The sequence below is a fragment of the Oncorhynchus mykiss genome, chromosome 7 (genome assembly GCF_057628025.1).
Source record: "Oncorhynchus mykiss isolate SJ-2025 chromosome 7, ASM5762802v1, whole genome shotgun sequence".
Lineage (NCBI taxonomy): Eukaryota > Metazoa > Chordata > Actinopteri > Salmoniformes > Salmonidae > Oncorhynchus > Oncorhynchus mykiss.
The window spans coordinates 1330455-1343633 of NC_143028.1; the positions used below are offsets into that span (position 1 = coordinate 1330455).

The window sequence follows — 13179 nt, forward strand, 5'->3', positions numbered from 1 at the left end:
TAGCAAGTGGCAGGGCCGCTTTGGGGCTGAAACAGACAAGGGATTGTCAATTGTTTAGGAAGATGCCTTCGGCAAACCGATAATAATTAGCCTAGTGACAAAATGTACAACTTTTTCCACAAGAATAAACCCACTGACGCGCACAATGGGATTAAATCCCAAAAGACGCTGCTAACCATATTTTCTCCGGTGAAGATGTAAAGAAGTCATCTCCTCTCACTTCCGCTGTAGAGGCTCGAGCGAGTTGCAGTGGCGCGAAGCAGCAGTTGCAGCCAGTGCGCGCGCGCCGTGAGCACCTGTCACAAGGTGAAGAGCAGAACGAGTTGTTCGACTAGTACAAGAGGATATTGCAGGGGCTTGAAGCTGGAGCAAGTACACCACACTCCACCACACTTCCACTGGGCTGGGCCAGAGAGGCAGCAACCACCCATTTGGACCGATGTTCTGGCCGAAATGCAGTCTCGACACATCTACATTCGGAATAAGATCGGCGAGGGCATCCAAGCGACCAGCTTTCAGGTAGGTCACACCAACGGGAGAAGATAGACAGTTGTAACTATTCTCCTCAGAAACAGTTTTGTTTTCAAGCAAAACAACTTTGGCACTTTTTTAATTCCTTGTTTTACTACACACCGTGCCTCATGCTGTTTTGGAATGTTTTATCATACAATCTCAATATTTAGTGTCTAGGCTACTGAGTGTTGTTTTAAATCAAAGAAGAGTATCCAACATATCCTAGCTTCACCTAGTAATTACTAGACTAAGTAATACATGTGTTCTAAGTCACATTTGGTAAGGTGTTGAACAGACAACATGCCCTATTTTCTATTTTCTGGTTTTATGAAACATGTAACGTGTTATTTCCTCCCCTAGCCTATGTGATTTCTAACCAAGTGTTTTCACCTAATTATGGCCACACCGCAGCAAGATGCAATACAAGACAAAGGGACACCCAGTGACTAACGTGACCCAGTTAAGATGGCCCTATTTGGTGTAGATTCATGGGAAAAGTAGGTTCTGATATTTTAATAGTGACATTGCTACTAACTCTGGAGACTTAGCCATAAGTGGAGCAAATCACTGCTAGATAATTAACCTGCCCCTTAGAGGTTCAGGATGGGCCTATATTTGGCCCTTTTAGAGACTTGCTAATGAAAGTCGGAAACAGTGAAAGTCTTCATTATAGATAGGGTTGAAAATTTCCGAAAATCTTCCCAAAATCCTCAGGGTTTTCATAAATCCTGATTGGAGGTTTTTGGATTTCTTGCATTTTCCCTCCTGATTCCAGGAATGTTCCAACCAGGATTTTGGGAAAGTTACCAGAATTTTGCAACCCTTATAGATCATTATGTTTCCTTGAATTTCAATGTTATCGTGGACATATTGCTAGCCTACATAACATTACTAGTACTACTACAGATCTACAGTAAGTTACATCTCTCCTATGTTGGGATGACATTGGCTGGCTAGAGACAGAGTGGGGGGTTGTGATTGGGGGGTTGTAATTGGCCTGTAGGTGTCATGTTGCCGTCAGTGTCATGTCTGCCCTATGGGGGGCGATGTCACCGGGCTGCTCTGATAGTTCTCACACTGAGACTCCCCTGCCTCATGTGCACACACACACACACACACACACACACACACACACACACACACACACACAGTCTTCCATAGCCTGACAGGATCACAGAGGACAAATGCGACAGGAATCTCCTGACATCAATATATAGAATAGATAGACTAATTGATACTCCCAGTTGGTATTAAATAGAATGTTGCGGCCCCGCCCACCAGTGGGGAAAACAACCCATGGTTACCTTGGTTACCCCATTGGTTCACAGGAAAAACTAGACTTATTCAAACACAATTATCTTGTTGTCTGCTTGTTTTAAACAATTACAAAACTACATTTAAGAAAAGTACAACATGTCTAATGATAACTTTTCAACATTGCCTGCTCCGAAGCATTCTCACTACTTAGAAAAACCTAATATTGTAGAACTTCCCTCATCAATCAATCAATCAATCAATCAATCAATCAAATGTATTTATCAAGCCCTTTTTACATCAGCAGATACATACAGAAACCGAGCCTAAAACCCCAAACAGCAAGCAAAGCAGATGTAGAAGCACAGTGGCTAGGAAAAACTCCCTAGAAAGGCAGGAACCTAGGAAGAAACCTAGAGAGGAACCAGGTTCTGAGGGGTGGCCAGTCCTCTTCTGGTTGTGCCGGGTAGCGATTATAACAGTACATGACCATTAAGGCCAGATTGGCTTTTCATAGCCCGGCATTCAGAGGTTGAAACAGCAGGTGCGGTAGAGCGAGAGAGTTGAAAACAGCAGGTCTGGGACAATGTAGCACGTTCGGTGAACAGGTCAGCGTTTCATAGCCACAGGCAGAACAGTTGAAACTGGAGCAGCAGCATGACCAGGTGGACTGGGGACAGCAAGGAGTCATCAGGCCAGGTAGTCCTGAGGCATCGTCCTATGTCGCTAACGTTAGCCATGTGACTGAGTGCCAGCTAGCTACCAACCAGAACATTAAGCTATCCAAGACCAACAACACAAATGAATGGACTATAAATTTACAAGTAGTGAGTGGAGATAAAAACGGACTACTAAACAAGTTAAATGTCTTACCTGTGATGAAATGTTATCCACACACACACACGTGTCGTCTACTTGGACACTGGGTCTCCACAATTCCCCACTCTTCCACAGTGAATAGCCTGAAGCCACAGAGGTCTTCTCGCAGGCTCGTTTTCCATACATGGGAGCATTGCAAACCATAGGCCAGGATTTTTGACCTGGTTACTTGTACATTGAACAACACAGCAGCTCTTCAGATTGTTTTGTTATTTCTGTATAACAAAAAAATGGTGACTAAGTTGACTCTTTTACATTGGGGGTCAATGGGAAATACTGTTTTCCCCAATTTGTGGTCATGTTTGAGGGGAGTTCATTCTTAGGACATGAATACCGACTCGGAGTACACATACCAAGTTATAGAATAGAACAGAATATAATATAATTAAATAGAATACAACTATGTAATATAGGTAAGATGTAACACGGAAAGCAAGTCCATCAGCAACTGCTGTCTACTGTACCAATATGTATTGGTTTTTTTTTTCTGTTCATGTTTGTGTTGTTCTTTAGCTTGATTCCCCTTGAGAAGGACTTGGTTGGTTGTGCTGTTTGTCTGATCCCACACAGGTGAACCGAGGGACCTACTCCAGGCGAAGCCGATTGAAGAGGTCTGATGGCAGCACCACCTCCACTAGCTTCATCCTCAGACAGGTAGGGCCCCTGGGGTTTCCCCTAGGTACAGATCTAGGATCCCCTCCCCCAATCCTAACCTTAACCATTAGTGGGGGAAATGGAAAACTGACTGAAGATCAGCGTAAAGGGGCAACTTCACCCTATACCACAGGTAGGCTGGGATGGGTTAAATTCCAGAAAGATGATCCCTTCCCAATGTCCTCCTTCACTACCTCTTCACAGATCTGATAGGACTGGATAGGTGAAAGCAATATGGCGGAAACTAGCTGGAGCTGTTGCTAGCTTACACCTAGCCATGTCTTCTCGGATCTGTGATGGGGAGTGACCAAGGGCATAGGGGAGTGGACAACTTTCTGGAAGGAAACACAACTTTCTGGAAGGAAACACAACTTTCTGGGATGAAACACAACTTTCTGGGATGAAACACAACTTTCTGGGATGAAACACAACGTTCTGGGATGAGAACCCACACTGACAGAGAGACAGATTCAGCCACAAACAAACACGCACACAACAAGGACACACATCTTGGAAGCATCTGAGTAGTGCTTTTACATAGCCCAGTTGAATTGAACCATGAATTGGTCCTTGAGGCATACTACAGCAGGGAGTTAACAGCTAACCAGGATGAGGGAACAGCCAGAGAACAGTCACTGGAAAAGCAGTCATCCGTTCAGTCATCCATATGTTGCTGACCTGGGGAAACCAACCAAATCACCTTCATTGTGCAGCCCCAGGACAGATCCTTCTAGAGCAGGGGTGGGCAACTCCAGTCCTCCAGGGCCTGATTGGTGTCACACTTTTTCTCCATCCCTAGCAAACACAGCTGATTAATCAAATGTCATTCTAAACTGAAGATCACGATTAGGTGATTATTAGAGTCAGGTGTGTTAGCTGGGGCAAAACTGTGACACCAATCAGGCCCCCCGAGGACTGGAGTTACCCACCCCTGTTCTAGAGAGATAGAGAGCAACAGAGTATGCAGGTTGTTTCTTCAACCCCACTCTAACGCAGCCGATTCAGCTAATCAAGGAGCTGATGAGCTGCTGATTAGTACAATGATGTTTCATCAAGGCTGGAGCAAAAGCTTACTGTACCTATCTCTCTAGGAGGAGGGTTGGCCAGCACTCATCATTTTGTTATTATTTCATGAACTTATTATGCAGATACACTTACATATATTTTTATAATATAAATACTGTGTAAAATATATCTACAGGCCAATGTCTTTATTTAAAATATTTCTACTAGTGTGTCTTTCCATAAGAAGGTCCAGTAGATTTTATGAACCTGCTATTTTCTTATTTGTCTTTTGCCCCTTGTTTATTTTAGAAACGGATACACTTAAATAAGCATCAAAATGATAATGTGACTATCAGAATGAAAGCTTACAATTATAACATGCAATACATTGTGGTACAGAAAAACATTTTGGACTGAGTAAATTATATTCTGGTTATCCACTATACTCTATACAGCTCCTTTTGTTTTATATTCTGGTTATCCTCTATACTCTATACAGCTCCTTTTGTTTTATATTCTGGTTATCCTCTATACTCTATACAGCTCATTTTGTTTTATATTCTGGTTATATCTGTGGTGCTTAGCCTATACACTGGAAGAGAGAGAGAGAGATGGATAGAAAGAAAGAAGGGAGAGAGAGAGATAAATGGATAGAGAGGAAGGGATAGAGATAGATGATAGAGAGAAGAGGGGAGAGAGAGAAAGATGAGGGGAGAGAGAAAGATGGATGATAGAGAGAAAGAGGGGAGAGAGAGAAAGATGAGGGGAGAGAGAAAAAGGGGAGAGAGAGAAATATGAGGGGAGAGAGAAAGATGGATGATAGAGAGAAAGATGAGGGGAGAGAGAGAAAGATGAGGGGAGAGAGAAAGATGGATGATAGAGATAAAGAGGGGAGAGATAGAAAGATGAGGGGAGAGAGAAAGATGGATGATAGAGAGAAAGAGGGGAGAGAGAAAGATGGATGATAGAGAGAAAGAGGGGAGAGAGATGGATAGAGAGAGAAAGAGGAGGCGAGAGAGCGAAAGACAGATGATAGAGAGAGAAAGAGAAGGGGACAGAGAGAGATGGATGGATAGAGAAATAGATGGATAGAGAGAAAGAGAGGAGGGGACAGAGAGATGGACAGAACGAGATAGATGGATAGAGAGAAAGAGGGGAGGGAGAGAGAGATGGGTAGAGAGAGAGAGAATGATGCTGCTGTCATCCCCCTCTTCCTATACTCCCTCAGTCAATGAGAGAGTGCGTGTGCGTCCAAGCTGAGTGGAGGGCAGCACAGCCAATCGGCTTGCTGCACAGCCAATCGACTTGCTGCACATTGGCTTTGTCATCGGGTGCTGATATTGAGGAAGGATTCTCTATGCTGCTCCGTTCGGTGTGCTTAGAAGGGCTGATGAAATGCCAGGATTGGGCTGCCTCTAGGGAGAGCCTCTCTGCTTTATAATGTGAGCCAGTAGCATCCAGGCTCGGGCTAACGCACAACCATCGACCAAGCAGGCCTAGGGAAAACCAAGCAGGCCTAGGAGAAACCAAACAGGCTGGCTCTGCTACTGCTATTACCCCTTCTCCTCTTCCAGCCGAAAAAGGAGGGATTTGTTTTTTACCGTCATCCCCCCATCCATCCTGTGTTCTGTGGTGGCTCCCTCCTCCTCCTCCTCCTCCTGTTCCCCCTCCTCCACTACAGCCTCCTCCGCTCTCTCGGTTTTTTCCCCCTCTTCCTTTTATTCTTCTAGAGGTGCTTTTGGAAATAGCAGACCTCCATGTATGACAATTTGTACCTGCATGGATTTGAAGACTCGGAGGCGGTGAGTGGTGGGGGGGTTTAGCTTCAGATCGTGTGTGTGTGTGTGTTTGAGCATGTGTGTGTGTGTTTGTGTTTGTCGATGGAGGTGGCTCAGCTGTGGTGCACACACAAACACAGGGCTTACTGTAGGTAAGCTGACGGTCTCATGCTGTAGATGGAAGGATCGCGGTCTCCGCTGGGGGGGGTTCAATGTAAGGAGAAGACAGAGTCAGACGTGTGTGTGTGCGCGCACACAGTCGTGAGAGTGTAATTAGTGATGATGTGTATAAGAATAAGTAGCAATATGTGTCTGTCAGCATCAGCCCAATGCATCTGAATAGCTGCATCATATCATCAGCACATTTCAATGGGTGATGATAGCTATACAATGTACACTGTAGCCATCCATTTAATGCACAGCACACGTAGGAGCACAAAGATGGAGATAGCATTATATAGCGAGAGAAGAGCAGTGTGTAAATGCTAATTCCTATCCCCCAGAGGGCCGTGTCGCTCCCTGCGTGAGGTTATGATTGTATAATGTATCCTCATATCACAGCCTCTCCAAATGTAGGGTATAGCCCTGCTGCATTTACTGCCTTTGTTTAAAGGGCCAAAGCTTCTATTTTTACACCCGGCAACAGCAGTGTGTTGTATTTCTGCTGCTGAGGACAGAGAGGACAGAGAGGAGCGTGCGTTGTGATGTCATATACTGGAGTCAGATAGACATGAGTCACGTCAGTGCTCCGTTGGAAGCCCGGCAGTCATACAATATGGCCGTGAAGAGATTCTGTACCTCAAAATGCACCCATCTAACTACCCATATACCCCGTTATCCATTTTGTATATATCGGCTGATCAGCAACCGGCTATAATGATTTATTCAGATATATAATGAATATATATAAAGGAACATAGTATTTGTTGAGGGGGGCGTGAGAATAAATGTTTACAAAAACACTAGAAGAGCTGGGTGGTAGTATGTGTGTGTGTGGTGTGTGTGTGTGTGTGGGGGGGGGGGTTGTTCTAACAGGGTGTTCTTATAATATACTGTATGTCAATTGGGTGCTTGTGAGTGCTTCACAAATAGCACACCGTTATAAGACAGAGTGTGAAAACAGGGAGCTTTTACTATTACTAACAGAAATACTTTGAACAAGAGCCGTGCAGGTTGATTTGTGTCGTGTGTTTGTGCCATAAAGGTTACACCCGGTAAAAAACATTTAATGATTGTGATTAATAATTAGGCTCATAGTACTTTTATCACAGAACCTTAATGTGATCTATTAATTTATATCAGCATCTGTTTCTTAATAGCATTGACTCAAGATGCAATTTCTTTTTTTTTTCAGAGCAATCACTTATTTTTCTAAATAAGCAAACCTCCTCGTTTTTTGTTTCCCAGACCTGGCATTTAGTGATTGGCCCACACAATTCAATAGAGCCCGTGCTGAAGTAAGCCCAAGAAATAGCTTGTCTGTTGTAAAAAAAGTGCTGTACTATGACTAGCGTCTGTGGATTTTAGCAGACTGCGAGACTTTCTACGTTCCTAAAGCGATATTGACACACATACACAGGCACACACATACACACACACTTGAGTTAATGTTGTTCCCCAATTGGATTATCTTTAGTAGATTCACTCTCTGTTCTTCTAAGGCCAAGGCTTGGGTCAATACTTTAACTCACGCTCCAGTCACAGCCAACCTTTGGGGACAGTTTGCCTAGTGGTTAGAGTGTTGGGCCAGTAACCGAAAGGTTGCTGGATCGAATCCCCGAGCTGACAAGGTAAAAATCTGTCGTTCTGCCCTTGAACAAGGCAGTTAACCCACTGTTCCCTTGGCGCCGAAGATGTGGCTGTCGATTATGGCAGCCCCCCGCACCTCTCTGATTTAGAGGGGTTGGGTTAAATGCAGAAGACACATTTCAATTGAATGCATTCAGTTGAACAACTGACTAGGTATCCCCCTTTCCCTTCCTGGTCAGTCTGGCTACCTATGGGCCACTGCTCACATATGAGCGTAACCGGTGGTAATGTGTAAGCAGTGGTCATGTGTAACCAGTGGTAATGTGTAACCAGTGGTCATGTGTAACCAGTGTGTAACCAGTGGTCATGTGTAACCAACTGGTGGTCATGTGTAACCAACCAGTGGTCATGTGTAACCAGTGGTCATGTGTAACCAACCAGTTGTCATGTGTAACCAACCGGTGGTCATGTGTAACCAACCGGTGGTCATGTGTAAGCAGTGGTAATGTGTAACCAGTGGTCATGTGTAACCAGTGGCCACCAACTGGTGGTCATGTGTGGTAATCAAACATCTGGGCAATCAAGTCTCAGGTGGTGCTAGCTCATCACGAGACATGCTCTTCCTGGTACAAAAGTGCCCCCAAGATAATTAAAAATAAACTGCAGTCATCTCAGAATATATTAGTCAGGATTATTCTGAAACTTCCAGCACGTACTCATCTTGACCATTCCCACTTTGAAAGCCTCCGATAGGTCAAAGTGGAGGAGAGAGTCTCTCAGATTAAAGTGAGTCTCGTACATCAGCTTGTCCACAGACCCAACAGTATTGTCCCCAGGTACCTATTTAACTACTTTAACTTAGTCCGGGATAACCATAACTATTCTACTAGAAGGAGTGAAGCTGACGTTGTTCTTTTTAGATGTAATAGTGGTATTAATTAGTGGTATTAAATAGTGGTATTTGTACTCAGCTGCCATTCTTTGAAATAGTCTTCCAAATCATTTGAAACTATAAACTCCATGGGCAGTTTCAAGTTCTCACTGAAAAAAGTCTCAAAAGTGACCTTTTGTACGTGGGTGAGAAGAGTAGAAAATGCTCCCCCCACATTTTTTTTTTTTAATGAATCAATCAATTCCAAATCACCTCACCTCTGTTTAGTAAGATAAACTGGATACAGTTACAGAGCATTATGGGTACTGTAGAACGTCATCCTACAACCTCCTCCACCTGGTGACGTCCTGGTGATGATGATGCTGGCTGTGTGATCATGGTGACAGCTGCTGTCTTCCTGTCTGTCCCTGTCCTGTTGTATTGTAGGGCTCAGCTGATTCCTACACAAGCAGACCATCGGACTCGGATGTCTCTCTGGAGGAGGAGCGGGAGGTGCCGGGGCAGGTCCAGGGCCAGAGCCCGAGCCAAGGGGCCCCGGGGACCCAGGCCCCGGCCCAGACCCGAGAGCAGAAGGAGCAGCAGGCCACCGTGCAGCTGGAGAGAGCCAAGGTGAGACCCAGAGAGAGAGATACCTCACTAGGTTGTGTTCAGTAAGGATAAAACATTTTTTTTAAGTTTTAAGTGAAATATGAGGGTAGTAGCTGGACTTGTGCAGCAAGAAGACTGTACTATGTAAAGGATGGTAGAAGGGTTATGCCACAATTGGCAAAGAAGCAGATGTAAGGATCTGTTATAGCACCCTTATATTGTATGACATTTGCTTATAAATGATTTGTGAATCATCCATGTAGGCATTATAAAGGGTTTATGAAGGCTTTATTAAGCCTTGTAAGCCATAGTTCATTCATGTGAACTGAAGTTCATACTTTGCGGCTCTCTGACTGAATCTTGTCCCTCTCTCTCTCCCAAAGGCTAAAGCCGTGGCCTTTGCTGTGAAGACCAACGTCAGCTACTGTGGAGCATTGGACGAGGACGTGCCGGTGCCAGCAACCGCCATCTCATTCGATGCTAAGGATTTCCTTCACATAAAGGAGGTAATGTTTTTTGTCAGAAGAGGCAAGGTTGAACTGTGGCACACAATCAACCAGATTTTAATAAAATACATTTGTGAAGTACTTTTCAATGTCAAATGATGTAGGTCAGAGTGTGCAGTTTTCGGACTATACCATTGTACCAGACAAGCTAGATTTAGCATAGCAATCAGAATCAACGGAGGCTGCTGAGGGGACGGCTCATAATAATTGCCGGAATGAAACAAATGGAATGGTATAAAACACCTGGAAACCATGTGATTGATGTATTTGATACCATACCTCTCATTTCACTCCAGCCATTATCACGAGCCTGTCCTCCCCAATTAAGGTGCCACCAGCCTCCTGAATTTGATATGTATTTGACCCAGGGCCGTTATCAACCACTATTACAACAGTGTCGTGACTTGACTTTAACATTAATCTGAAGACATTTATCTAATTACCTAACTATGTTTAATTGTTATCCGATTAAATTTGTCATGTAACAATTAACTCATTAGGATCTGGGGCACCACGAGAGCGGTTCTTTAAAGAGTTACCATCTCCCGAATTAAACACTGAAGGTCTTTACCTATCACATCTATAAACTTATTAATCATAACCTCGTATCATATCTTCATTCTGAACAGTCGTAACCTCCATGCATCTGCAAAAACCCCATCCTTACTTATGATTCAGTACTACACAAATTGGTTAAATTATTTATTTACTAGCTAATTAAATGAGAACTCAGGATAAACATACACACTTTGCATCGGTTATTGACTGGAAACCTAATACGCTCAAAACAGGTCCCTAGCGGAATGACAACAACGTGGCTGCTTGTTACAAAAGAGATGGAGGGAGAGGGGGGGACAGAGACACTTAACATTGGTACTTTCAGAAACTATTCTCACTTACAGTAACCATATACTTTGCACATGACCCGCCGCCCGCTTGGTTTGCCGGATCTCTCGGTGGACATGGCCGACTTGCAAAAGGAGTTGGGCCTTTTTGTGACATGCTTTTAAGGCTCTGATTTTCCAAAAGGGTTCCAACAAGTCTACTGTTGTTCTTCTTTGTAGTTTTCTGGTATCCGGTGACTTGTCGTGCAGTCCTGCACAGAACTACACAGTTTATTTTCATTACATTCGATATTGAATATGCTTCTTTGAAGATAGGCTAGCCAGCCATGTCGATGGTTCCCATTGGGGTGATGAGAGTAGCATAATACGATGGTTTGAGCAGAGTAGTATAATGGTCCTACTTAAATTCGCTTTCGAAGATACTTTACTTAGGACAGCTAATCAGCCGTACCAGTGATTGTCCAGGAGGTGACTATCGTCTCTACCTCGTGTTGATAGTCACAGTTCAAACCACTTTAAACGTAAAGCTGCAGCTTGACGCTTTTCTGGTCTATTGTGTTCATTTATATAGTTTGTTGCAAAAGGGGTGGTTCCGTCATGCTGACCCGCTCTCACTCTGGGGCATTACTTGTCATTTGTACAAAGTTGTGTAAAACAATGATCTCATATAGCTTCTCGAATCACATCCCTCTCTTAACAAAAACACGTATCATTTTTTATATTACATGCACAACGCATAGTATGGAAACTTCATACATGTCGTGGGTTTACTTTCCAAGTTACAGTAACATTTAACATTTTTTAATGACATCACAAAATAACAAACAAAATGACATTAGTGTTCTATATATCACCTCTGACCATTCCCCACGTTCTATGTTAGAAAGTAGTTGCTTTTGAACATGTTAGAGTTTCAGCGGGAAAAAGGTCTGTTGAGACAAAGCACAACACTATGGTGAATTTGGAGAGGGAGACCTAAATCTTTACAACAGGACTTGAATTGTTAATCCCGTTCTAGTTCTTTCCTCCCGCCCACTGCGGATGAGAGGGGGTCTGACCTATTTGGATTCTCGTGGACAGTCATGACAACAGCAAGGCATATACACTGAATTTAGTACCTGTGTTCTGAAACACACTCACTGTCTGTTCAAACTAGATAAAACTGCTTATTTCCTTATGTTCATGTCATTTTGGCTGCGTTTAGATAGGCAGCCCAATTCTGATCTTTTCTTACACTAATTGGTCTTTTGACCAATCACATCAGATCTTTCACATCAGATCTTTTTCAGAACTGATCGGATTGGTCAAAAGACAAATGAGGACTGCCTGTTTAAACGTACTGAAACTGATTTTTCAACCACACCCCCAACCCATCCAGAAGTTCAACAACGACTGGTGGATCGGCCGGCTGGTCAAGGAGGGCTGTGAGATCGGCTTCATCCCCAGTCCCCTAAAGCTAGAGAACATCCGCATCCAGCAGGAACAGAAGAGAGGGCGAGTCCAAGGGTAAGGCAGCCCATCACCAGTCCTCTCTCGCTCAGTCAGAGACCTTGTTACCCAGGGAAGGGGGTTAGGAAGGGGCCAGCAGTGCTATGTTTAGTTTAGTAAAACTGATTCGGGTTACGACAAATGAGTCAAATTAGTACAACTCATTTGGTTATAAATGTGCTTATGATGTGTTATAAAGAGGGTACTCATAGGAAGTGTTACAGATCATTATGAATAATTACATTTCTCTCCATCCATATCCACAATAGAACAACCTAAATATTTCTAAGGTCTCTGACCTTAATAATCAGTAATGCTTTGGTTCTTCTAGCGACCTAGCTGCTCTGTCTGTTTAATCGCTCTGGAAGCTCCCGTCACCAGTGGTTTGTCTCGTGTGCGTACTAGCCTTCAGAGCCATTCTCGGCACTAGGCCTGTTCAGTTTTAACACTAATTCAGCGTAATGAGAGGACTAGACTTGGGATGAGTTGAGAGGCTCACCTCGAGTCCTTCGTTCACCCTATAAGGCCTGGATTCTGCATTTAGAACCCTGTCGCCGTTCGCCACATTAATTCTGTGATTCTTGTGTTTCTTTTTATCTCCCTCTTGTCTTTTCCAGTAAGTCTGGAGGCAATTCTTCCTCAAGTGTAGAGGATGAGGTGTCCGCCTCGATCAGACCCCTTATCTCCTCTGCAGGTGAGAGCCTCTTAGACATGATGGGGGGACGTTGTCCGCCCCTACTGGCCCTCCGCTAGGTTAGAGAAGAACTAGACAACTTTGTCAAGGCAACATGAGACGTAGAACAAGGATTGCTTAAGCCTTCCCATGTCTCTCCATAGAACCTAAGATAAATGATTCCCAGCGGGCAAAACTGGTTGCAACAACATCGTTGTGACGTCTTTTTGTGACATCATGGTCAAGTTGTATTATGGCTGTAAAAGGACGTTTTTCTGGACGTCTTTTTAGCAATCGGAGAAAGACGTCTTTAACTGGTTGTAATCTGAACAGATACCAACCAAAGTATGAAAGT

General features: G+C 43.8%; 1 protein-coding gene across 5 annotated transcripts in view; it reads left to right on the forward strand.

The window, feature by feature from the left end:
* The first annotated feature begins 254 nt into the window (after positions 1–254).
* Positions 255–13179, forward strand: part of LOC149982199 (voltage-dependent L-type calcium channel subunit beta-4-like) — a 29929-nt gene continuing 17004 nt past the window's right edge. For 2 of the 5 annotated variants that reach the window (XM_090242253.1, XM_090242254.1), the window contains exons 1-6: positions 255–519; positions 3217–3300; positions 9151–9333; positions 9696–9818; positions 12042–12169; positions 12769–12845. In XM_090242253.1, coding sequence (XP_090098379.1) covers positions 454–519; positions 3217–3300; positions 9151–9333; positions 9696–9818; positions 12042–12169; positions 12769–12845 — 661 coding nt within the window. In that variant the 5' untranslated portion in view covers positions 255–453. Of the gene's footprint in view, positions 520–3216; positions 3301–5531; positions 6108–9150; positions 9334–9695; positions 9819–12041; positions 12170–12768; positions 12846–13179 lie in introns of those variants that run through there. The other 3 variants (XM_090242256.1, XM_090242257.1, XM_090242255.1) reach the window with 2 other exon arrangements.